This window comes from Castor canadensis, chromosome 11 (assembly GCF_047511655.1).
Source record: "Castor canadensis chromosome 11, mCasCan1.hap1v2, whole genome shotgun sequence".
Taxonomy (NCBI): Eukaryota; Metazoa; Chordata; class Mammalia; order Rodentia; family Castoridae; genus Castor; species Castor canadensis.
In genome coordinates, this window is record NC_133396.1 from 60,362,099 (window position 1) to 60,388,037 (window position 25,939).

Genomic DNA, 25,939 nt, shown 5'->3' on the forward strand with positions numbered 1-25,939 from the left:
GTTTACTTATTTCACAGTTTCTTTTACCAGAATGTAGGCCCTGTAGCAGGGATCTTGTGTGTCTTATTCATGATAGCACCTGGCACACAGTAGGTACTCCATACATTTTTGTTGTTGAAGAAATAAACGAATATATTTTATTGTAAACCATGTTAAATTTTAATTTTCGGAAGACAGTTCACAGAACTGCTAACCCACATTGATTATTGTAAGTTACTAGTGTACTTAACTCCCTGCCCACATGGTCGGGGAGAGACACTCAAGAAATATCAGTGAGCCCAGTGGGACACAGTGACATTCCTGAAGTACCAACTGCTCCAGAGGCTGAGGTAGGAGGATCACTTGAACTTGGGCTAGGGACTTGGCTCAAGTGGTAGAGCATCTGCCTAGCAAGCATGAAGCACTGAGTTCAAACTGCAGTACCACCAAAAATAAATAAATAAATAAATAAATAAAAGGCCTAGTATCAAAAGTCCGAAATCCAGATGTAAATAGTCATTTTTCCCCCCAGAGCCTTTAGAGAAGGATCCTTTCTTGCCTCTTCTAGACTCTGGTAGCCCCAAGTGTTACTTGACTTGTAAAGGACAAGACTTGATGCATAATACTCCTCAGTGTACACCCGCTACAGTTTACTCATCCAAGGTTTCAATGTCTATCTCCCTGTGTGTCTCTGACTATTAGGGTGAGAAAAAGGGGACTTTGAAGGTTACTTACTAGAAACTCTCTACCTGGCCCTAAAGAAAAATAGACATTCACAGTTAGCCATTTACTACAAACTTCCCACCTGGCCTAGAAGGAATGATCCACCCTTAAGCCATTATCTCGGGAGGATCAGAGAGCCATTGAGGATTATCCCACCCAGTGACCTTCCTGGGGCTTCTTCATCCACCTCATAAACACCCTCAGTCTGTAAGCAATTGGGGGCTCCAGCTCTCTTGCTGGGGAACCCTTCTTCAGGGCCACTTCTTCTCCACAATAAGCCCTCTGCTGGCATCTCCCCGAAGTCTCTTTGATCTCTAACATTGATGTCACACATAGGCTTCCTCTTATAAGGACACCATCTTGTTGGATTAGGGCCTACCCCAATGACCTTATGTTAATCTGATTACATCTGTAAAGGCCCTATTTCCAAATAAGGTTAAATATACCAGGGGTTAAGTTATGTGTGTGTATTTATGTTTAATATATATGTATGTACTGTGTGTGTGTATGTGTGTTGATAGGAACAAATCCAGGGTTTTACATAAGCTAAGAATACACTCTACTACTGGGCTCCATTTCCAGTTCCTCAACATTTTCTTTCTTTTGAGACAGGGGTCTCATTTTGCCCAGATTGGCCTTGAACTCCTGGGCTCAAGTAATCCTCATGCCTCAGCCACCCAAGTAACTGGGAATTTACCCTAAGCATATACCATCATTCCCGGCTCCACATTTGTTTATTTGTTTTGAGACAGGATCTCACTATATAGCCCACCCTGACCTTGATCTTGAAATCCTCCTGCCCCCAAAAGTGTTGGGATTACAGATATATGCCACCACACCCAGCTTATTTGTTTATGAATTTATTTATTTATTTTGGTGCCAGAGTTCAAACTCAGGACTTAGTACATGCTAGGCAAGCAATATACCACCAACTGAGCTACATCCATAGCTCTTTGAAATATTTTTTGCAGGAACAAAATTTAACTCCTACTAGTTCATATCTGAAGCTGTGGGAACTGGGGAGGGCTCTATGAGAGAGCTTATAGAGTTAGAGGATTAGAAGAACTGGGACTTAGTTCTGTAGGAAGGGGTAAATAGAAGACCCCACAGCTGTGGAGAAGTCTGAGAAAGAAATAGTATGTATCTGCCACATACAGAGGAGTAACAAGGGCAAAAAGTGTATATTGAATCAGGTACAATGGCAGATGTTAATATCTTTACTGAATGCTAGGGCTAAGGGAAGGAGCAAAGGCTAGTTAGTGCAGTCTTTCTAGAGATTTAGTTTGGAAGCAAAAACCTGAAAGATAGAGGGGACATGAGACCAAGATTATTGAAAAGAACGAGAGGCTGGTAATTTAGAGTTTGGGTTCTGGAGTTAGACTGATCTGCATTTGAATCCCACCAAGGCTTGTCCCCAGCTGTGTGATTTTAGGCTTGTTGCTTAATTTCACTACACCTCAGTTTCCTTCTCTGTAAAATGGGGATGATTTTTAGGCCGGTGGTGCATGCCTGTAATACTAGCACTTAGAAGGCTGAGGCAGGAGAATTAAGGCCAGCCTGAGCTACATAGCAAGATCCTCTCTTAAAAAAAAAAAAAATTGCCGGGTGCCAGTGGCTCACACCTGTAATCCTAGCTACTCAGGAGGCAGAGAGCAGGACTGATGCACAGACCAGACAAATAGTTCACAAAACCCTATCTCGAAAAACCTTTCACATGCACACAAGAAAAGAAAAACCTTTCACAAAAATAGGACTGGTGGAGTGGCTCAAGGTGAATGCCCTGAGTTCAAACCCCAGTACTGCAAATAAAAAGCAAAACAAAACAAGTTGGGCACCATTGGTTTACAACTGTAATCCTAATACTCATGAGGCAGAGATAAGAGGATTGTGGTTTGAAGCCAGCCTGGGGGATATAGTTCTCGAGACCCTATTTTGAAATACCCAACACACACACAAAAAGGTCTGGTGGAGTGGCTCAAGTGGTACAGAACCTCTGGGAACTGTGAGGCCCTGAGTTTGAACTCCAATACTACCAAAAAAAAAAAAAAAAAAAAAAAGGGCAGGAGATGTGGCTCAAGATGTACAGTGTCTGCCTAGGAAGCATGAAGCCCTGAGTTCAAACCTCAATACCATCATCAAAGAAACAAAAAATAAAAAGGTGTGGGAGTGTGTTTTTTTTTTTTCTGTGTGTGTGTATGTGGGGGGACTGGGGTTTGAACTCAGGGCTTTGTGCTTGCAAAGCAGGTGCTTTACCACTTGAGCCACACCACCAGCCCATTTTGTTCTGGGTATTTTGGAGATGGGGGTCTCATGAACTATTTGCTCAGGCTGGCTGTGAACTGCAATCCTCCCGATCCTGGGCCTCCCAAGAATAGTTAGGATTACAGGTGTGAGCCACCAGGGCCAAGTTTGGGTGATTCATTCTAATAGTCTCCATTTCCCAGGAGGGACCAAATGACCAAATCTATCCAAAGCACTTAGCTTACTGAGTGGCACAAACAGAGTGCTCAGTAAAGAGTAGTTCTTACTATTACTACTAGGTTAAAAAGAAAAAGACAAGATGCTTCAAAGAAGAAGGTGGTAAATAATGATTTGAGATATAGCAGGTGGGACAAGGAGGTCAAGGATGGAGAAAAGATCAAGTTTTTGGCAAAGTGCTAGCAGAGCTGGCAAAGGGGAGGGCAGAGGTGAGAGCAGCTAAGAAGTGAATGGGAAAGGAAGACAGAGGCAGTAGGTATAGAACAATCTAGCAGCTGAAAAATGAGAGCAGCTATTAGAAGAGAGGAGAAGGGAACTGATTTGGGATACAAAAGAGAGTTGAAGGGGAAGTTGCTGGAAGTTTGTGGTGCTAGGGGACAAAGGTGACACTGTCTCTTTAACCTTTCAAATATCTGAACTTGAGCTAGGTGCCTATGGGTCAAGTCTGTATTCTTAGCTACTCAGAAGTCAGAGACCAGAAGGATTGTGGTTGAAGCCCACCCAGGCAAATAGTTCAAGGGACTCTATCTCAAAAACACTCAGCACAAAAAAGGGCTGGTGGAGTGGCTCAAGCAGTAAGAGCACCTGTCTAGCAAATGTAAGACCCTGAGTTCAAACCCCAGTGTTGACAAAAAAAATATATTATCTCAACTTGAAACCACAAATCTCATCTTTGCTGTGCTCAGCCTGGGCATCCAGGGGAGTCTGTTCTACACTAAAGGATAACTGTATGTGGGCAAGTGATGATGACTTAACTTGGAGAGGAGGGAGGAAAAAGAGTTGATTAGACTTGGCCTGGTCAAGGCTCAGAAGCCTGAGCAGCAATTGGCTAGAAAGTTATAGGCTCAGGGTCTGGTAGGAGGTGGGAGGGACTCAGGGATGGAGACTCAGGTTTAAGAGCCATCAGAAACTTGCTGAAGCTAGGGGAATGGATAAAATGACCTAGGGATGTCAGAAGAACATGGTCCTAGAAATACTGGGGTTGGTGGAAGACAAGTCATAAAAGGAGAGGCAAGAAGGAATATGGGAAAGTTGGGTTGTAACAGACCCATGTCACCTGATGGAGTCAAAAGAGAACCAAAAGACATCCACTGAATGTCTCCATTAAGAAGGGACAGTAGGAGTTGGAACCCAAGTACCACCAAAGATAAAGGGGGAAGAAGGAGCATGGTGGTTCACACCTGTAATCTCAGCATTTAGAAGATGGAAGCAGGAGGATCAACAGCCCCAGCAGGTCAAACAGTCTCAAAAACAAAATGAAAACAAAGGTGGAGGCATTGCTTAAGTGGGGGAAGATACTAGATTTGGGCTGGTGGCATGAGAAAAAGAAGTTCAGGAAGGTTGGTGTTTAAATAAGGGGGAAACATATAAAGCAATAGTTAAACAGGCAGGGGTTTGGTCTTTATTTATTTGTTTGTTTATTTATTTATTTTGCAGTACTGGGGTTTGAACTCAAGGCCTACACCTGGAGCCATTCCACCAGCCCTTTTTTGTGATGGGTTTTTTCCAGATAGGGTCTTGCAAACTATTTGCCTGGGCTGGCTTTGAACCTCGATCCTCTTGATCTCTGCCTCCTGAGTAGCTAGGATTGCAGGTGTGAGTTATGCGTACCCGGCTTGGTCTTTGTTTAATAGTGAACAAGACAGACAGGTAAAACATAACTTCAGGTGGGCAGGAGCAAACAGAAAGAGAGCAATGGGAAAAGGAGGAAGCCTGGTCACTAGAGACCTTGTTATCCATACTATTTAAAAAATATTTAAATAATATTCGGATGGGGAAGTGGTTCGGTAATAGTGTGCTTGCCTAGCATGGATGAGGAGGTCCTGGGTTGTATCCCCAGCAACACACACACACACAAACACAGAGCAATTTTTAAAAATAACCAGAGATAAAAATTAAGAAAAATAAGAAAAATGAAACAAAATATTTAAATAACCAGAATATTATACACACAAATTCATAGCCTCTCCATGGGGACAGAGGGTGTGTTCCATGTGCAGGGAGTGTCCACTTGGCAGGGGTACTTTCCCCTGCAATGCCTCATCCCTTTACTCTCCAGACATTTGCTTAATCTTGCTACAAAAAGGGATCGTTACTCCTTTCCTCTGAGCTTCCTCTCGCCTCATCCTCGAACTCATAGTTAAGCAGTCCCACACCTGAGCTTCCTCATACCTTCCACGAGATTCTTTTGCTGGGTCTCAGGCTTCACAGTTTCCTTGAGGACAGTGCTGAATGGATCTTTAACCATATAAAGACAGGCTCGTCATTTCTGTATCCTTCACGGCCTCGCCTTGCGACTTAATTGTTTGCTTGCCTTTTCTCTTTTTCTGTCCCCTGTGCCCGATACTCTGCAAGTCAGAATTCTTAGTTTTGAAAGGGCTTCGAGATGAATGTAGTAGCTAGCTGATGGACTTCTAGTCGGGAAGCGCCACCCGACGGCCTTCGGGAGCAGCCGGCAGAGGGCGCGCTGGGACTGGGAGAGGCGACCGCAGCGGCCGCGGGCTTCGGATGGGACTAGGGCCATGGCGCGGACACTGGCGCTGGGGAAGCGCACGTGGTGTGCGACGGGGGGTGGGCCGACCTATGCGTGGGAGCACGTGTGCTGCTCCCGGGTGCTCTATCCTGGTTAAAAATACACGCTGGGCAGAGTCGCCAGGTCGGGAGGCGGCATTGGGGACGAGCGACTTCTGGAGGGTGACTGAGGCTCCCTGGACAAACGTCTCAGGCTTCCAAGTAACCTGAGACCACCCTTGCTTCAGGCCTCAGTCTTCTCATTTGCGTACTGGGACCATTCGATTATTCAATGAACATTGGGCGTTGTGCCCGATTCCAGGCATTAGGCACAACTACAAGGTTCTTATTGCTGAGTTTACAACTTAGTAACACAGTATGTTCCCCCACAGTATGTTTGTAGGGGAATTAAGCAAATGGTCAAGATCATTTAATATTTTCAAATATGCCATAAGAAAAACAAGAGGTGATATATAGAAGAGACACCGAGGGCATGTTTTAAACAGAGGAAACTGAAGGTAGACCAAAATTAGTCTAGGGTGGGAGATGTCAGAACTGTGGTGGCCCCTTGGAGGCTGGGGCTGCCTGGGGGAAACTCCAGGGAACTTCCTGAGGCGAGAAGAATGTACATTCATTAGGGTGTTGGCTACACAGATGGACATATTTATCAACTTAGCGAAGAAATGTGCTTTGTCCTAATACATACTTAGTCTCAAAAATAAACAAAAATGAGCCGTCCGGATTGTGAGCACAACTCTTGAGCTGGGAAAACCGTTCTACGGCTTTTTCCAGCAAGAGGATATAGCATCTCCGAGTTGGACCAGAACACCTGGCAGTGTTCCGGCGAGGTCGGCCCGAAGAATCGAGGCGAGAGGTGCCCCTCTTTGCTACAACTAAGGCTGTTGACTACCGCCCCCCTCCCGGGTCGTCCCGGGCAACCTTGGAACCGCACCTCAAGCCCCGCCTCTCCCGCAGATGCCAGGTGGCAGTTGGGGCGCGACAGGCCCGTTTGATTTCCCGCGGCCGGTGGAAAGGGGCGGAGGGGGGAGGGGAAAGAACCGTAGACCAATGGACTGGGTTGATCGTGTCATATGACCATAGAGGGGCGGGGCCCAGGTGTACTTACAGGACAGCGGGCGAGGGGCTCAGCCTCCGCGCGAAGTCCGGGAGGCGGGGTCGGCGTGCGAGGCTGGGGGCCCTGCGCAGTTAGGATTGGCCTGTGGTCGGGGGGCGGGGCCTGCGCGCGCCGCAGCGGCGGGCTGCGATTGGCCTTGGCTCGGGCCCGCTGCCGGCTTGCGGGCTAGGCTCGGGGCGCGAGGACCGAGCCGGGCGGCGGGTCCGCGAGTCGGGGGGAGGGGCTGGGGCGGTGGCGGTGGCGGCGGAGGAGGAGGAGGTGGTGGCGGCGGGGGCCGGTACTGGATCCGGCGGGATGAGCGAGGCGGAGGCGGCAGTGGTGGCGACAGCGGCCCCCGCGGCGACGGTGCCCGCGACGGCAGCAGGGGTGGTAGCGGTGGTGGTACCGGTGCCCGCGGGAGAGCCGCAGAAAGCAGGCGGCGGGGCTGGCGGCGGCGGGGGCGGAGCTGCCTCGGGCCCCGCTGCTGGGACCCCATCGGCGCCAGGCCCTCGCACCCCTGGCAACCCGGCGACGGCGGCCTCGGGGACCCCCGCGCCCCCGGCCCGGAGTCAGGCGGACAAGCCGGTGCTGGGTGAGGGGGGGTGGCGCGCGCCAGGGAGGCTCTTAGAGGGGTCGGCGGACTGGGGGAGGGGTAGCAGGGTCTGGAAAGCCGGTGTCGGGCCTTGTCCAGAGAACTAACTGGGCTGGTAGCTGTGGAACAAACTAAGTGGATTCTCCTGGTGGGAAATCCTGCCGTGCCTCCTTGAGCGGGAAGGCAGGGCTGGCAGGTCCAGCTAGGCCCGGGGAGGTAGGGGATAGAGAGTGAAGCCTCAGGGTCCGGCCACGCCCCCTTTCCGGGAGGCTTGATGTAGTTGACTCTGGTTAGTACTAGGTAAACCTCTGAGCCTGAGAAGCAAGTTTACTGGGGACCCTTAACACTGGGAGAGCTAGAAACGCTCTGAGGGTGGCACTTTGTGGACCAGGTGAGTACCTCATTGTAGGTGAAGGGCCTGGATTTGTAGGATGTGAAGAACATATCTTAGAAGTGGATTTTGAAAGCCTGAGCCCCTTGTGTGGGTGATTCCATATGGCGGAACTGGGATAGAATACCTTAAAGCTGCTAGTGAAACCTGGTTGGCTTGAAGCTAAGCTTAACAGAGAGAGGCAGGTTAGATTTTGGAGTGTCTCAAAACTCAGTCCAACTCCATCTCTTCCCCCCATCTTAATGTCCCCACTGCATCTGCCTGGCAGCAATCCAAGTCCTGGGCACTGTCAAATGGTTCAACGTCCGGAATGGTTACGGATTCATCAACAGGTATCCAAGGAACCCAGGGAGTGGGAGGAATGGGTGTCTTCTGAACTGGCCTGTGGGACCGGACATGTTCCCAACCTCATCTCTACCCCCTGCCAAGGCACATGGTTGCAATGCCCAGCTGACGCTGGTTGAAAGTCTTTAACCACAGCACAAATGTGTGCTAAGTGGCAAGATGAAGCTGCCTCCACATCTTCAAGGGCAACAGAGGATTAATGATCCAGGAACTTGGCAAACCTGGCTCTGACCTTCCCAGTTTGTCTGTCTCTTCTGGAATTGCCTCATTATTTTTAGTTTGCTGTGCCTTTGGAGCTCTCTGCACCCCTGGGCTCTGGGGCTGGAATCCTGATTTCCTGTTAAGGGCAATGTTCAAGCACCCTCGCAACTCATCTCCCTTAAAGAGCTTGTGGTTCATTTGTATCCTCATCTGATGGGATTGAGGCTGGCATCTGGAGAGGGACGAAGGAGACTGCTGCTTTCCTTCAGTTGGCAGCCCCACCTCTCCTAGCCTGGGGAGGGTGTGTAGTGGGGATTCTGAACAGAGCCATGTCTCCCCCAGTGGGACCTTCCCCAGCCTGGGCACCCTGCCTAGCCAAGCCCTCCTGGGAGGCCTGAGTTCCCTCTTAGCAGGCTGACCTTTGTACAAGTTCAAGTGCTTTAAAACTAGAACATTTGTTCTGGGGAAGGCGGGTTGCTGCAAGGAGTCCCTCTGTCCTGTCCTTAGGGTTCTAGGATAAACCAGGGTAACAGGCAAGGTAGTGATAGAGAATGCCTGAGAATTTTCTTCTCTTTTACCCTTGGTCCCTTTGTGTCTAGAGGGGGCTTGACCCTGGGTTTACCTCTAAGCTGAGGGTGAAGATAAGATTTTGTGGCAGTTTGGATTAAGTTCCTGACACTTTGTCCCCTTCTCAAAGTTGTTCTGCATGGACAGAACTGGCTCTTGAGCATAGAAGGAAGGAGATGTGGAATTTTCCAATTCCAGTGGGGGTTGGGGAAGGAAGGGCTTTTGGCCAGGGACAGTTACACCTAGCACCAGCAGGTTCTAAGGTGCCCCTGGGGTAGAAGGTGGAGCACTGGCAGGTGCTGTCATTCAAGGTGCCTTTGCCTTCTCCTTCTGCCCTTTTCTCATCAAGTCCAGGTTTTTCACCAAGGTCTTAAGTATACTTCTTTTTACACCAGCTTCTGGGGGGGCCCTATTAGCTCTTTCATTCCCTGGGCCCTGTGTACCTTCCAAGTAACTCCAAGTACACTGGTAAGAATGGGCTCACCAATCTTAGGTATGGGCAAGTAGAAAGGCCTCAGTGGAGCTGAGCGCCTTACCAAAGTCACTGTCTTAATGACCCATCCTGTTCTACAGGAATGACACCAAGGAGGATGTCTTTGTTCACCAGGTAAGAGCTAGGTTGACTTTCTGAGGGGAGGAATTGGCCTTCTCTTTGAAGGTCTTTGCCATAACTCTTAGCTGCACACTGTTTCTCTGGCTCTTAACTTTACAACGGCCTGCCCACGTGGAAGTAGCTGCACTCCCATCTGCCTCAGGTGCCTGTATCAACCACCATTAGCCCCACTTGCGTTGGGTTACTGAATGGCTGTCAGGACTGTACGTGTTGCCCTTTGGGCATGGCATGCTCACTACCTCCTGGGACCTGTTAACACCACAGGAAGGAATTGGGCAATTTTCCCAGGGAAGCAACTCAGGCCAGAGAGACTTGGGTGCAGTGGGTCTCAAAAGTGTGGTTCCTACAGCAGCAGCAGCAGAAGCAGCAGCAGCATCACCTGACATCTAAATTCTCAGGCCCTGTCCGAGCTACTGAATCAATCAGACTTGGGGCTGGGGCCAGGTATTCTTGTTTTAACAAGCTCCCAGGTGATTCTGGTGCTCGCTAGTTTGAGAACCACTGCTTTGGTGGAGAGAGCTCTCAGTGGGATTGAGGTAAGAAGCACAGCATGTTTTACCCACTTTGCAACTTAAGACCATCTCCGCTCTTTGTTCTGTTTTTGAGTTTATGTTCTTGCCTCCCTTTTTTAAGTCCCTGAGGGGTAAGGGGGGAAGGGTGAGCATCTTGGGGACAGTGGTCACTTCACAGTGGATCCCCAGGCCCTTAGTTTATGACTCCTCCACTTTATTTTTTTTCTTTTGCAGTGCTAGGGATCCAATCCAGGGCTTTGCAAGTGGGCAAGCACTCTACTTCCACCCCCTCCTCTTATTACTTTAATCACCTTGCTCTGCCTCCAGCCCAGGACCCTAACTAAAATGTTGAAAAGAATGGAATTTGTGGAGGGTGCAGCAGGGTTGAGAGAGACTTGGTCTTGCTGCTCTCACCCTTCTCATGGCCTTTTCCCCAACCAGACAGCTATTAAAAGAAACAATCCCAGGAAGTTTCTACGCAGTGTTGGAGATGGAGAGACTGTGGAGTTTGATGTCGTGGAAGGAGAGAAGGTTTGGGGGCTGCTGTGGGGTCCAGAGTTGGCCAGGCTTGTGGGAGGTCAGCTCAGGCTTTGACTCTCTGGGGACCAGCTCTGCCTCTGGTTGTAGGAATGGGCTGTCTTCTCACCTGGATGTTCTTAATGCTAGAGCTGTTCTCAGATAACATCCTAAATAATATGTCCCTGTCACCAATCAGAAATGTTTCTGGATTTCTTCCCTGTAGTTCACCAAGGACTTCTATGTCTGTTTTCCATATGGGGTCCTGCCCCTAGCAGGACTCTTCTCAGAATCAACCCTCTGGAGTGAAAGATGGACAGTGGCCCTCTCTCTTTATTCTACTCCCAGTCTTTAAGTCTGGGGTGGGGGGAAACTGTAGTAGTTATTTCAAAAGGGCAAGTTGCTTCTTCCCAGATGAGAACTCATTCCATTGCTTCTTAGGAGAGGAGAGGAAACAAGTAGCTGCTGTTAGAGGAGCCACAGAATAACTAGAGAGAGGTTTAGGGCTGAAAGAAGGGGGACTTGAGATTCCAGCAAGCTTGCAAAAGTTGTGCATTTTTCATGGGGTGAGTCCTGATTGTTGTTTCTTCACCTCCCAGGGTGCAGAAGCTGCTAATGTAACTGGGCCCGGGGGGGTGCCAGTGAAGGGCAGTCGCTATGCCCCCAATCGACGTAGGTTCCGCAGATTCATCCCCCGGCCTCGCCCAGCTGCCCCACCACCTATGGTGGCAGAGGCTCCCTCTGGTGGGACAGAACCCGGCAGTGAAGGGGAGCGGGCTGAGGACTCTGGGCAGCGGCCCAGAAGACGGCGCCCACCACCCTTCTTCTATCGAAGGCGGTTTGTGCGGGGCCCTCGACCCCCTAATCAGCAACAGCCCATAGAGGTGAGGGAAACTGCATTAGGGAGGCCAGATGTCCACATTCTGGAAAGAAGTTAGAGTTGATGAGAGTAGAGACAATAGGGTCTCCAAAGGAAGGGGAAATGAAGGCTGGAAAGAGCTGGGAACAATTTGGCCCCTGGACAGCTGGCAGTTCCATAGCCCACTGAAGCCTTTGTGCATTCCCAGGGCACCGATGGGGTAGAACCTAAAGAGACAGCCCCATTGGAAGGGGACCAACAGCAGGGAGATGAGCGGGTGCCCCCACCCAGATTCCGGCCCAGATACCGCAGGTAAGACTCCCTTTCTGTAGCTCATTCTTTCCCTTAATTATCCAGTGTTGGGTCCACATAGGAGAAGAGTTCTAAGAGCCTGGAGCTCATATGGATGGGGCAGCTGGGGGAGTCCTAAGGAGGGAAGCAGTTTGCCCTGGGTTCCCTGATCCCTTCGGGGTCCCTACTTCTCTCCCTAGGCCTTTCCGCCCTAGGCCACCACAGCAGCCTACCACAGAAGGTGGGGATGGTGAGACCAAGCCCAGCCAAGGCCCCACTGATGGTTCTCGGCCTGAACCCCAGCGCCCACGAAACCGCCCCTACTTCCAGCGGCGACGGCAGCAGCCTCCTGGCCCTCGGCAGCCCACAGCCCCGGAGGTGAGGATTTTGGGTGTCTAAAACAATGTGGGGTTGGGATGAAAGGAAAGATTTGGACCACCTGCCCTCTTTTCTGTCCTTTTTCCTTCTCTTCTTACTGTATTCCTTTGCATCTCTGCTCCCCTGGCCCTGCCCCTCTGTGTAGCCTTCTGGGTCCACCCTGGTGGGCATCACACCTACCAAGGAACCTCAGCAGAGGCAGTCAAGCCCATGTCACCTCCTGCAGGCCCCAACCCTGAGCTCTGTTTGGAACCACAATACCAGCTTGTGGATGTGAATTGTAGGAATGGGAAGGGGAAAGGGGAGAAGGTTGAAGTAGGGGATTCTGAAGAACAAGTCTTGGGCTGGGGGTGTGACTCAAGTGGTAGACCACTTGCCTAGCAGCCTAGAAAGCATGAAGCCCTGAGATCAAACCCCAGTACCACCACCAAAAAAAAAAAAAAAAGGGTCTCAATTGGCCACTGCTGTTCCCTCTAGACCTCAGCCCCCATCAACAGTGGGGACCCCCCCCACACCATACTGGAGTGATTCCAACTCAAAGGACACCCAGAGCTACCATCTGGTGAGCCACTGCTCCTCTTAGGGCGGGTGGCTGAGAAGGCCAGGGACTGGGTTGTGATGATAAGTTATCATCCTTTATGATTCATCCATTTCTTTTGCTCTCTTAGGTATCTGCCAGTTTTTCCAACTGACCCTACCCAACACTCCCCTGCACCCTTTCCCATAATTCATGACATCAAAACACCGGCTTTCCCCTTTATCCTTGAGACTCAGGAGGGCCAAAGCAACAGCACTTTTTTTTTTTTTTTTCCTCTTCCCTCTCCCCTATCACGGGTTGAAGGAAGGTCTCCATTCTTATTGTTCAGAGGCATCAACTCACTCTCCCCTAAGTGAGGCTGAGAAGGAACCAGCCAGCTCTTACCTCCTCCTGGTTGTTTTTCTTTCCCATCCCAATTTATTTTTTGTTTCCCCTTGACCCTCTACCTCTGAAGCCATTTTATGAACTGTCATGTGCCACCTGAGCCTCCAGTAAAAACAAAAACAGGCTTTCCTGGTGTCTTGGTCTCTGCCTCTTTTCTGTTTTAGAGAATCAGGGATCTCTGGTAACTAACTTCAGAACCAGAGGGGAAGGCCCCTCCTTGTGCAGTGTGCAGGGCCTGGCCTTGACTCCTTGCTCAAGTGTCCATAGCTGTGCAGCTTTGATGAGTGCCATCATTACTGAGATTCACTGTCCCCATCTGTCAAATAGGGATGTCACCTCCCCTGTAGTGCCCAGGTGCTTGTGGCTACAGTTTATTGAACATTTGCTATTAAAGCAATAAGTAGAAATGGAAGTGGGGTGGAAGGAAAAAAGGTCTAAAAGATTCTGAGGCCTCGTGCCCAGGCAGGACAGATAAGGAGGATGGGGAGCAGGCAAGGGAATAGTGGTCCCTGTGTCAGCCCACCCTCCAGTGCCTCCATGACAGAACACTTGTCTTCATATACTGACTTTATAGATGAATCTATATATACACATTTATAATACAGCAGCTCTTTGGTTTCTGCTCCCTATTCCTTCTTCAGGCATATACAAAAATAATGAAAGACTCCTCTCAGCCAGTGTTTACAGGCAGCCTTTCAAGTCCCCTGTTGCCCTTAGTTGGTCAAAAGCCTGTCATGATGATCCAGGATGGGAGCAAAGGAACAGAGGGGCCCCCACTTGGCAGCCTTGAGGAGTAAGTGGGATAGGGTTCCAAGGCTAGATGTGGGTACCTGCTGTTCCTTCTTGCCACATGTGGGTAGATAACTGTTGTGTTTGCTCTTGCCTTGGAAGGCTGAGCCTGCAGGGAGGGAGAAGAGACTAGACTTTGGGAGAGTGTGTCCTTTGCCCTGGAGAGGTCAAGACAGAACCCCCTTCACCCAGTCTATGTGCCAAGAATTCGGTAAAAATGCCAGATGGTGGAAGGAGTCAAAGGTGGTGGGAAACTTGACTTCTTAATCTCACGTCCTGTTTCTGTCTGTCCCACTGAGGAAGTCAGGCTAGTACCTCCCCTCCTGCAATCCCCCTTCTCTAAAGGGGATGAAAGTATTCTGGAGCTGAGTCTAGGTGCGGGCAGCAGGGAAGAGGGAGAAGAGTGGTCCATTCCAATGGCCACGGGCTAACCACAACACATAAATAATCCAAGAGAGTCACACGAGGGGAATGAGGGGGTGCTCAGACCACCCTTCCCTCTAGCTTCCCAATTCTACCAGACTGCAGGTTTTTTCTCCACCCTGGAAGTAATGGGGAAGAGAGGGTTAAAGTGCTGCAGAGGAAAGGAGGGGGCTCTGGGAGGTGGAGAAGCTTGTTCTCCCACTCAACCTTGTGCCTCAGTCATTCTCATCTGGCCCTAAGTACTCAAGTTCTGTGCTGGGTTTCACCTCCTGCTCTAAAAGAGAGGGTGTCCGGCGGAAGGCAGCTGAGATCTGGTCGAATGTCCGGCCTCGGGTTTCAGGCACTTTTAAGAAGGTGAAGATGAAGAAGCCAAGCAGGAGGACCGCAAATAGAAGGAAGACGTAGGGACCCATTGCCTCCTGGGACAGGTGGAGAAAAAGGTGTTGACAGAGGGGTGGGGAGGGAAGGGGTAGTCTCAGGCAAGACGAACTAAAGCTGAGGATACTACAGAAAGCAGGTGGTTCCTTCAAGGGGCAATGCAAATGACCAGAAATGAAAATTTGCACTGAGAAAAGGATTCTCAGAACCCTAACTTTGCTTTAGTTTTTCACCTTCAGCCTGAGTTACTACACTTGGAGTAGATTCCCAGCCATTTGTAGTATTAATATGAAGCTTATAATTTTATTCCTGGTCTAAAGTTATGCCACTGGTTTGTTTGAAAGACACTTCTGTTGCCATTCCAGCTAGTTCTGCCTTCTCCTTTGAATTTGATCAGCTCCACCACAGTGATGCAAGGACCAATAGTTGGGAGTTGGGGATCCTTGACTGGAAATCAATGGGCTAGCAATGGATTGCCCCCCTCTGGCCTCTCCCAGTGTGGGAGATTGGGGGAGGAGGGGAGGACCTACCGCAACATACTGGAAACCCATGCCAACGATGAAGTTGCACGTCCAGTTGCAGAAACCAGCCACAGCCATTGCTGCAGGCCGGGGTCCCTGGCTGAAGAGCTCGGCCACGATGAACCATGGGATGGGGCCGGGGCCAATCTCAAAGAATGCCACAAAGCCAAAAATGGCCACAATGGAGACATAGCTCATGGCTGGAACCCGCTCCTAAGGGAAGGTGGGAAATTTGGTTCAAGTCTTTTGGATCTTCCTTGCCCTTTGGCCCAGGAGAGAACTGAAATCTACAATTTACCCCTCCTAGCAGCTTGTGGAGGACCCTACTGCCCTGGACTAAAGTGGACTCGGGAGAATTATTTTTTTCTTTTTTCAGTACTGGGGATTGAACCCTGAGTCTGGCATATGCTAGGTAAGTGATCTACCACCCAAGCCACACCTCCAGCCCTATTTTTGGTTTTTCAAAGTAGCAGCAGAGTTTTATTGAGAGTGAAATCAGGAAAGTACATTTCCCCAAATAAGCAGGGGAAGCAGGCTCTAAATGAGTTGGCTTACGAGCAGCACTTGGAGCTCAAGAGCCTTGGTTTTGAGATAGTGTCTCACTAACTTTTGGCACAGGTTGGCCTCAAATTCAAGTAACTGGGATTATAGATGTGTGACAACATGCCCAGCTCCCTGGAGCATTTCTGAGCACTGATCACAGACATTTAAGTGGATGGTCACCCCAAATGGATTCAAAGAATAGAGAATGTTCTTGTCTCAGCTCCTATGATGGTTGATACCCCTTTGGCTCTGAAGCTGGGTCTTTAGGAATTACTGTTCCTAAGGCTTTACAGGGTTCTCTCTTCTGGCTGCCAGACTTGTGCTACCTTCCAGAATAGGCCCAGCGCAGCCTGGGTCCCTCAGGAGCATAGACCATACTCCCTGCTGACTCTGGAGCCAAGCATCATAGTCCTGGCACGCAGGCCAACCCCAGGATTGAAGGCATGAATGTTATGGTGTGGCCCTGGCTAGCCACAGAGCCTTTTGGGCTTGTTCCCATGTGTTGGGCTACTGGCCCTTCCAACTCCCCAGGTCTTACCAGCAGGAGCAGAGCCACAGTCATCAAGATGGCACAGCCACACATGCCTGCCAGGCCCAGGAGATGTAGTGTCCGACGCCCAGCCCTCTCCACCAAGAGCACCTGTAGGGAGAGACAGGGCTTGGCAGGGGGGTCTTCAAGACACAGGAAGAGAGAGGGCTTGGGTGGGGGAACCAAGAATAGGACCTCCAGAACACCCAGGGATGTGAAGCCAGTGGTGCAGGCCATCACTCAGGGAGGCAGTTACCGAGACCAAGGTGAAGACAGTGTTGACCACACCAGCTCCTATGGTGGCATAGGCTGGCTGGCCCACCCCTGCCGACTCGAAGATGCTGGTTGAATAATAGAAAACCTAGAGGTGAAGGAGAAGAAAAGGTGATGGCAGAGATGTCCTGTCCTCCACTCCAGCCACAAGAACATGGATAGACCCTGGGTATTAATGGAGAAGGAGGCTGCTCCATACGTACAGCATTGATGCCTGAGAGCTGCTGGCTCAGCTGAAGCACAACTGCAATGACCAGGGGCTGCCGGTGGGTGCGGCTGCCCAGGAGCTGGAGCAAAGACAATGGCCGCTCACGCTCCAGCTTCCGCTTCTCATCCTTCAGCTCAGCCAGTACATCAGACACATCAGCCCAGCCTGTCAAGCGCTTCAGACCTGGGGATGGAGAAGGTCAGGCCTGATGGGGCCTGAGAGGAAGCCAGGTGCTAGCAAGACAGGGTAGAGGCATGGGCCTGGGGTAGACAGGGTGTGAGCTCACTCTTTCGGGCAGGCCCCTCCAGGTTCCGGATGATGTAGAGGTAGCGGGGGCTTTCGGGGCAGAAGGGCAACAGGACCAGCTGCAGGAGGGCAGGGAGCACTGTGATGCCCAGGAGCAGTGGCCATAGGGTGGCAGTGCCCAGCATGGACTCCAAGCCCAGCACCTATGGGAGAAGGTTGGGAAGAAGGGCAGGTGACTCAGGGTTCCTATCTAACCCTGGAGGTCCATCCTACCCCCTGCCTGGACCCCCACAAGGTCAACCTTATTTACCTGGGCGATCAGAATGCCAATGACAATGGCCAGTTGGTTAAGTGTCCCCAGCGCACCCCGAAGGTGAGTGGGGGCGATCTCCCCCACGTACATGGGCACCAGTCCTGATGTTAGCCCTGGGCATAGGGGAAAGAGAGAGGGCTGAGGGCTGCATCCCACTCCTATTCAGGAGCCCAGGCATGGCAAAGGAGAGCAGGGTACAGCACAGGGCTGTGGTGCCAATGGATACCTGAGTAGGCGCCAATGAGGAACCGTCCAAGAATGAGTACCTCATAGGAGGCAGAGGCATTGGCCAGGCCCATGAGTGTGCCCCCTAGCACCGCCAGGACATTATTGGCCAGCATAGCCCTTTTCCTGGTAGGCAAAGAGTGGGGCTGTAAATGTTAGTGCGCCCATGCTTCCTTCCTACTCCCACCTCCCTTGCCCTCCAGTCCCATACCTTCCCAGCCACTGAGAGATGATGCCAACGAGGAAGGAGGAAATCATACCGCCCACAGAAAAGATGGCCACAGAGAGAGCCCAGAGAGTGGTGAGGGTGCCTGGCGGGATGGAGCCAGGTCCCTCAGGCCCCTGCCTCCCCAGCCATGTTGCATTGTAGCTCTGTTCAATCACCTGGAGGGAACAGCATGGGAGTGATTCCCTGCAGACCCTTCCCTTTCCACCACCCCTGAGGCACACCTATCCTACTAGCTGCAGGCCCCTCACCTTCTGTGGGGCATTGATGACCCCAATGTTGTAGCCAAACTGCAGGGAGCCGAGCACAGCTGAGAAGACGGCGAGGACCAGGGTCCCAGTCACTCGTTGCTGAGGGGGTTCCCCATCCTGGAAAGGCAGAAGCATAGAGAGACATGTCACATAGAATCATGCTTTCTTTCCTTCCTTCAGGGGCTCAGGCCCAGTTGGAGCCTAAGTATGCTGGGTGCCATCCAACATGCTGGTGGAGAGAAAGTGGGCCATATTAGGAATTGCAGAGATCTCAATGTAAACAAGAGCACACACAATCCAACAGCGACAGGAGCATGGATGAGAAACTGGATGTTTGAATCCACAGGCAGAGAAATATTTGAGGATCTAAGTCTTAAAATTCCCCTGTGACCTTGGGACAGGTTCAGATTTGTATGACCTTGGGCAAGTCACTGCTCTATTCTGAACTGAGCATAGGTTTCCTCTTCTGTGAGGTGATGTTGCCCCCCCGTGATATTTTCACCTGTGAGTGAAAGCGTGAAAATCAAAACCAGATGTTAACAGTAACTGCAACAGTACTGGTTTTATAAACGACAAGTTTATTGTTATCATCAGCCACTGTCCTCTTCCCTGCCTTCTGGTGGTTCTCTCAGCCAGTTCCAGAAGGCCAACAGGTCCAAGAAGGGCAATCCCAAAAAGGACATCCAAGTCATTCCATTGGGGTGGCCTTCTATATTTCTGCTTTTGCCTCCCTTCGGCTTCTAAGCTGCAACCAGGAGCAGGGGGCTGTGCCGGGATTTTGCCAGAGAGAACCATGCCCAGAGGAAGAGGGAGGGATGGTGGCCTGAGGGGCGGTGGCAGTGGTTGCTGCTCGCTGGCGGCACAGAGTGTCTCCAAACGGAAACCTGAGCTGGGGGAGGGGGGGGTGTGACACTCCCCTCTGCCCCTCCACCCACCGCAAGGCCGAGAGAAAGTTCAGCGTCCGGGAGGACAGCCAGGAGTGGGGGTGGGGCCCACAGAATGCCTCCGGTCCTCGAAACACTGTCCACGAGCCTGGACAGACGGACAGCTCCCGGAGGGCGAGACTCATCCGGATCTGACTTCCCAAGATGGACGGAGGGCAGGGTGTCCCCTAATCCAGCTCTATGAACCGCATTTGTAAGAAAGGAGACCAACTCCGGACTCTGTAGAATCCAGCTGCGGCCTGGACCCCGGAAAAGTACCCCGTACCCACTCTGTCTCTTGGCAGAATTGGAATCCAACAGTCACGGGTTGTCTAGGCAGGGTATAAATAGCCAGCCCCCCCACCTCCATCCCCTGCGCCTGCGCAGGAAACGCCCCCTAGCTGACCCTAACCACGACCCTAACCAAGAAAAGCCAGACCTGTGCCCCGTCCCGCCCTCGCAATGCTGAACCCTACTTCAGAGCCGATCTGTTGGAAGCCCGATGGCATCTTGTCTTAGAAGAGCTGGAGGTGCACGGAACTGGAATGATGCGAAAGGCAACAGAGCAATCTGTGGCCCTCGTCCGGCGGGCAGAGGACGCGGGGCCACAGAGGGCCCCAAGCGATGTGTGGAGGGTGGGCCTGGTGGGACCCACAGTCACAAGCCAAGGAGCCCAGGAGTTGCGGGACTCCCAGGGATCTGTCCGAGTCGGGCTACGGGAAAAATTACTAGGAGCTGGTTCCACCTAACTCTCGCCCCTTCATGGGCCACGCCCTTCACAACACCCATTGGCCAGGAGCCGCACACCCCAGGAGGCCACGCCCCCTCCTGGAGTATGGGGCCTTTTGGCTCCAGTTAGTAGGGCTGGAGGGTGAGGCCATGTCCTTGCTGGACCAGGCGAGAAACGCCCCTCAGGTTCCCGCCAGCTTCAGGCGGAGAAGTTTTCCAAGTAGGGTCCCAAGGAACAGAAGGCTTCGCCCAACCGCATGTGAGGACTCCACCCGCCAGCCACGATCTCCGGTTGCAGAAATTTCTTAAGTCCAGCGCCGTGGGTCGGGCTTGTGGGGTCGAAGAGGAGGGAATGGGCCAGGTGTGCTTGCTTTGGGAGAGGGGAACTCCAATGGCATGACACCGAGCGCGCGAGACGGCGCGCGGGGTGAGTGAGGAACAATGCCCCGAAGTAACCTGGAGTGGCTATTTTTAGCTTCCACATTAGGCGCGGCAAAATGTCAGGTCCCGGGTGTCCCGGCCTGTCCCGAGCGGGGGAGGGCTGGGAAATGGAGCCTTAAAGATTTCGCTACACGCTTCCCACGGGAGGGTTACCGGGGTGGTGGGGGGAGGGTGGGCGGGGCAGGAAATTCCGTTCCTACTGGGTCTGGTGGCCTGCACCATGGTCCTGTCTTTGTGTGCATCCCTAGTCAGGGCACTGCCTACCGGCCCTTCCTGTACACATATTCCCTACGTTGGTTCCTGAAGGTGGCCCAAGGGACAGGTGCATACGCCGACTATGCCATCAACCCTGAAGTCCCTGAGCCGCCACGCATATGCTGGCCGCGTGGACGACATGCTCTGCAAAGCCTGAGCCGGGTTTGGATCCCCAGCTAAACCCCAGCGGAGAGGGCACGACCTAGTGTCGGCGGGTCTCGAGAGGTAAACCCGACGCCCCGAGGGTAGAGTTCAGAAAAAGGGCCTCAGAATTGCGGGGCTGCAGTGCCACCTGGAGAGAGAGCGAAGAACCGCAGCGGATTGGACTACGGTAGCCTTTCGCTGGTGATTGCTTGCGGTTGCACCTCCCTAAGACTTCTGTGGCATTCAACCCGCGCCTCTCTGGAGCGCCAGATCCAGGTGTCCAGGTGCCTGGATGGGGCAGTTCACATGATCAGCATGATCAAACACTGTACTCCTCCTAACTTTCTCATCCCAGTGAGTTAGTCAGCCAGTCACCCCTATAGTGGAAGTCTTGGTTCATTCCTCTTGTCCCTCTGTCACTGCACCACACACAATCCCACTGGTGTTTTGACCTCCTCTCTCTCACTTACTCTTACTCATCTAATTTTTCGCACCTGCACTATTGCCATTTTAGTCTACACCACTGTGACTCTGACTGGTCTTACTGCCTGTCCTCTTTCCCTAAGAGGAGAGTAGAGTGCAATTTTTTGGGGGGAGGGGTGGTGGTGGTGGGATTGAGGTTTGAACTCAGTGCAGTTTTCAAATGTCTACCCTCATTGCTCTTGTCATCTGCTTTGTTGGAACCCTTCTGCCCTTCATCTGTGATCTCTGCCTTACTTGTCTCTCCTGCCTTACCTTCTACCTTCTTTCCCCTCATGGTCAGTGCCTAACTACTTCTCTCCCCACCCCTTTTTGGAGCTAGAGTCTCAATATGTAGCCCATGCTGGCCTAGAGCTTGCTATGTAGCCCAGAATGGCATCAAACTCAAGATCTTCCTGTCTTTGCCTCCTGAGTGCCTGGATTATAGACATGACTCACCACAGTTGTTGCAACTATTTCTTGAACTCAGCATACACTGTGTTCTTTCACTTTCTGTCTTTGTTACATGAATCCTTACAGTCCAGAATGCCAGAGAACCCCATTTATCCTTCAAAACAATGCTTCCCTTCTCTGATAAACCTTCTTGGGCTTTCTTCCAGAAAGCCATGTGTCCTCACATGTGGTCTATTATCATCTCTTCTCTCTGTAATTCAGCCTCAAGGGCAGAAGGTCTACATCAAGCTTAGAGCAAGGAGAATAAATGAGTGAATTAATGTTTTTTTGAGTGAATAACATGAAGGTCTGCTGCTTATGGCTGCAAACACAACTAGGGAACGACAATTATTTATGAGTAGAAAGGAAGAGAAGAGATTGATGGAAGGAGAGAGGTACTGATCAAGAAGGTAAAAGGAGCCAGGTGCCCATGGCTCATGCCTGTAATCCTAGCCACTTAGAAGGTAGAGATCAGGAGGATCATGGTTGGAAGCCAGCCTGGGCAAATAGTTTGAGAGACCCTATCTTGAAAATACACAATTAAAAAAAGGGCTGGCAGAGTGACTCAAATGGTAAAGTGCCTGCCTAACAAGTGTGAGGCCCTGAGTTCAAACCCCAGTACCACCAAAAAAAAAAAAAAAAGAAGAACCAGAAGAAAGAACCAGAGATGCTGGAATACCACAAAGGGCGAAGGGCAAAGAGAGGGAAAAAGAGGAGGGAAAGATTCCAAAAGGCAAAAAGAGAATAGGAGGGAGGCACAGGTTGGGGGCAGGTGAAAGAAGTGCAGTAGGTGGGGTGCAGGAATGGGGTCTGGAGCCCTGGCTTCCATCCTGCCACATGGGCAAGGTTCATTCCTGCTCATCTGGATGCTTCCTTCCTAATGCTTCTGGGGGACCATCTTAGGTGTTTCAATCTCAGAGAAAGCGGAGGCGGATAGAGCAAGTGAGGACCAGATATAGGGTAGTTGAAAGAGTGTGGAGAAAGTGATGGAGAAATACAAGGTGAGTCATAAGAGGATAAGGGGAGAGTTGGGAAGGAGAAAAATGGCAGGGAAGATGGGAGAAAGAGGATTGAAAGGAAGGAAGACATACAACACGCATTAGAGCTTGTGTGTGTGTGTGTGTTTGTGTGTTTATCTTGTATAGCAATCCTTGGTTGGTTTATCTCAGAACCCATTGTAGCTTTTTCTAAACTCTGTCCTATAATATTTTGGAGCCAATCCCTGTAGACTATTGTTTTCTAAGCTCCTGTATCTAGGTAAGGAGGTAAGAAACTGAACAGCAGAAAAAAGCTGGGATTTTCCCACACTCCCGCCTTCAGCTCTTACTATTCAGGTCTCTTTGCTTCCAATTTGTGGTGGAAACCTTGACACTTGACCTCCAGCAACACTATCTCCTCCCCTTGTTCCTTCTCTATATTTTGTTTGCCTTTATTTTTATTTTTTAATTTTTTGGCAGTACTGTGGCTTGAACTCAGGGCCTCATACTTCCTAGGCAGGCATTCTACCACTTGAGCTACTCCACCAGCCCCTTTTATTTTTATTTTTAAAATTATATATTTCTATACCCATTTCTCATTTTTCTTCTTTCAAACGGCAACCCAGGAGGCTGGATGAGTGGCTCAAGTGGGAGAGTACCTGCCTCAAAAGTGTGAAGTACTGAGTTCAAACCTCAGTACCAACAGAAAAAAAAAGTCAACCATGGGCTGGGGGGGTGGGTCAAGTAGTAAAGCACCTGCCTAGCAAGCTCAAGGTCTTGAGTTCAAACTCTAGTACCCCCCCAAAAAAAAAAATTAAAAAAGCAACCATTCCAATGTGTTTAATGTTCATTTAAAAAAATTGTGCTTTTACTGAGGCCAATAGGAAAAGGGGACCAGGAACTAGAGAAAAGGTTAGATCAAAAAGAATTAACCTAGAAGGTAACACCCACGCACAGGAAATCAATGTGAGTCAATGCCCTGTATAGCTATCCTTATCTCAACCAGCAAAAACCCTTGTTCCTTCCTATTATTGCTTATACTCTCTCTACAACAAAATTAGAAATAAGGGCAAAATAGTTTCTGCTGGGTATTGGGGCGGGGGAGAGGGGGGGGGAGTGGGTGGTAAGGGAGGGGGTGGGGGCAGGGGGGAGAAATGACCCAAGCCTTGTATGCACATATGAATAATAAGATAAAAAAAAATTGTGCTCTTGCAAAATATGAATAGTTTCAAATGCAAACATTTTAATTTATGTAAATAGCATTTTATTATATATTTTATTCTGATTTTTTAAAAATAAAAACGTTCTTATTAGTATGTGATAGTTATACAAGGGGGTCTGTTGTGACACTTCCATGTACACATATTTTGTACCCCAGTTTGGTACATCCCCTCCATTGTTCTCCCAATTCCCCCACTCCCCTTTGGTCTTACTTGTTTTGTGTGTTTGGAATTAACTTAGGGCCTTTTGCATGCTAAGCACAAGTTCTACCCATAACCATTATCTTAGTTATTTTCAGTAAACATTGAGGGTTTTTTTGGGCAGTGGTAGGATTTGAACTTAAGGCTTCATGCTTGCCAGGCACATGCTCTACTGCATGAGCCACGTCTCCCGCATTTGGGTTTTTAAAATCCACTTGTGCTCTATGACTAAAGTTATTACTGTATGAATGACTCCCATGGTGTCAATAACACTATATGTTACCCGCTAACACTCCCTTTAATGGACACCTATGCATGTCATCTCAGTTCCCAGTCACAACAGTAATAATGTGGCAATGAACAGTTTCACGCAAGATTCTTTCTGGACTCGTGCGAGAGTCCTTTGGACAGTTCATCTACATCTATGTCTGTGATTATGACTATGACTCTATATTTATAACTATCTGCAGAAGCAGAGTCGCTGAGTCATAGGGTGTTCTTATACCCAATTTGACTAAGAACTGCCAGCTTGCTCTTCAGAATGATCCCGGTCTCTGTTTTCATCAGTAGTGCAGGAGGGTTCTGCTACCACCATGTCCTCTCATTCAGCATTGCCCAGTGGCCAGGCCCAAATTGCCGTAGCTGAGCCCCAGCTCTGTTACTTACTAACTCTGTGCCCTTTGAAAGTTACCTAAGCTCTTTATGCTTTGTTTTCCTCATTTATAAATTGAAAATGGAGGTAATAGTAGTATTTACATCTGAGAGTTTTACTGAAGGTGAATAATATAATCATGTAATGTTTAGGATAGATTAATTGGCCAGGTGCCAGTGGCTCATGCCTATAATCCTAGCTACTCAGGAGGCAGAGATCAGGGGGATCAAGGTTTGAAGCCAGCCCAGGCAAATAGTTCTTGAGACCCTGTTTCGAAAAAGCCTGTCTCGAAAAAGCCCTTCACAAAAAATGGCCAGTGGAGTGGCTGAAGGTGTAGGCTCTGAGTTCAGGCCCAGTAACGCCAAAAATAAATAAATAAATAAATTAAATAAGTCTAATGTTTCTAGACCAATATGGCCATTAATTTCTGTACAATGTTAATTCAACACAGGTAAATTGGGATACTCTTTTCCCAAAGTTGACAGCACAGCCAAAAATTCAAATTATATATATATATATATATATAATTATATATATATATATATATATGTATTTTTTTTTAAGAAAAAGCAGGTGCAAGATACTTCACATTCACAGAGGTGTGATACATACTGTCCTACACCTATGTTACTAGAAGGTACAATTAAAAAGGCATTATTTGAGGAGACTTGATTCTACTTTTCCAGCAGAAGGCCTGGGCTGGTCTTGAACTGAAATTACAGGCATGTGTCACCACATGTGGCCCTCCAGCCCTTGGTGTTTTTGAGACAGGGTCTTGCTATGAAGTTCAGGCTGGCCTTGAATTTTCTATGTAGTCCAGGCTGGTCTTGGACTTTTGATCCTCCTTTAGCAAAACTTAAACAAACAAAACCCCAAACCGATTATTAGTTCCTTGTCAAATCTGGACATTGAAACAGAGAATAGGAGGCAGAGATTGGACAAAAAGTTTTGTGAGATGTTATCTCAAACAATGGCTGAAAAGGTGGGCCTGTCATCCCAGCTACAGTGCGGAGAAGCACAAATAGGAGGATCCATGCCAGCCTGGGTGTAAAGAGAGACTCTATCTCAAAAAATAATGAATGCAGGGCTGGAGATTCGGCTCCAGTGGTAGAATGCTGAGTTCTAAACCCAGTACCAGCAAAACAAACAAAACAAAATAAAACCACTACAACAAATACAAGTTTAACATTTCTTTATTAAGCCTAGGAATTTCTTTTCTAATTTTCTTAGGGCTGCATCTGAACCATTATTCTTCCTTTATCCTTCCAAATTCCTTGCTCCTTTGAAGCTCATAGCTTTGTGCGTATTCGCGTGCACCTGAGGCACTGCTGGGGACGGAATCTAGCGCCTTGCACATGCTAGGCAAGCACTCTCCACACTGACCCACATCCCTGGCAACAATGGCGATAGCTTGAAGTGCATTGCTTGCTAACTCTACTTGTTAGAATAGGCCTTCCATTCTAGTCTGTCACTCACATTCATGGATAACTATAGCACCTGGCTCCTTATCTTCCTTTTTACACCCTATCCTATCATCCTTGTTGACTTCAAAATCCCTCTTGGTAATC

General features: G+C 49.7%; 2 protein-coding genes across 6 annotated transcripts; one reads left to right on the top strand and one right to left on the bottom strand.

The window, feature by feature from the left end:
• The first annotated feature begins 7,061 nt into the window (after nucleotides 1–7,061).
• Ybx2 (Y-box binding protein 2) lies at nucleotides 7,062–12,875 on the top strand. 2 transcript variants are annotated; one of them, XM_074047016.1, is made up of 9 exons: nucleotides 7,062–7,397; nucleotides 8,057–8,120; nucleotides 9,475–9,508; nucleotides 10,468–10,557; nucleotides 11,142–11,426; nucleotides 11,610–11,713; nucleotides 11,893–12,070; nucleotides 12,548–12,632; nucleotides 12,739–12,871. In XM_074047016.1, exons 1-8 carry the CDS (start codon nucleotides 7,121–7,123, stop codon nucleotides 12,596–12,598), a joined length of 1,083 nt encoding a protein of 360 aa, XP_073903117.1. In that variant the 5' UTR covers nucleotides 7,062–7,120; the 3' UTR covers nucleotides 12,599–12,632; nucleotides 12,739–12,871. The 2 variants fall into 2 exon arrangements, with proteins under 2 accessions (XP_073903117.1, XP_020007112.2); XM_020151523.2 differs by lacking the exon at nucleotides 12,548–12,632 and having other exon boundaries at nucleotides 12,739–12,875.
• On the bottom strand, nucleotides 12,848–19,759 carry Slc2a4 (solute carrier family 2 member 4). Of its 4 annotated transcripts, none has more exons than XM_020151501.2 (11): nucleotides 19,317–19,720; nucleotides 17,918–18,034; nucleotides 17,652–17,824; nucleotides 17,442–17,566; nucleotides 17,213–17,328; nucleotides 16,943–17,105; nucleotides 16,652–16,839; nucleotides 16,432–16,536; nucleotides 16,185–16,286; nucleotides 15,113–15,316; nucleotides 12,848–14,623 (listed from the first exon to the last, which is right to left on the bottom strand). In XM_020151501.2, exons 1-11 carry the CDS (start codon nucleotides 19,347–19,349, stop codon nucleotides 14,420–14,422), a joined length of 1,530 nt encoding a protein of 509 aa, XP_020007090.1. In that variant the 5' UTR covers nucleotides 19,350–19,720; the 3' UTR covers nucleotides 12,848–14,419. The 4 variants fall into 4 exon arrangements, with proteins under 4 accessions (XP_020007090.1, XP_073903116.1, XP_073903114.1 ...); XM_074047015.1 differs by lacking the exon at nucleotides 19,317–19,720 and adding an exon at nucleotides 18,853–19,147; XM_074047013.1 differs by lacking the exon at nucleotides 17,652–17,824 and having other exon boundaries at nucleotides 19,317–19,759.
• Between the last annotated feature and the right edge of the window lie 6,180 nt (nucleotides 19,760–25,939).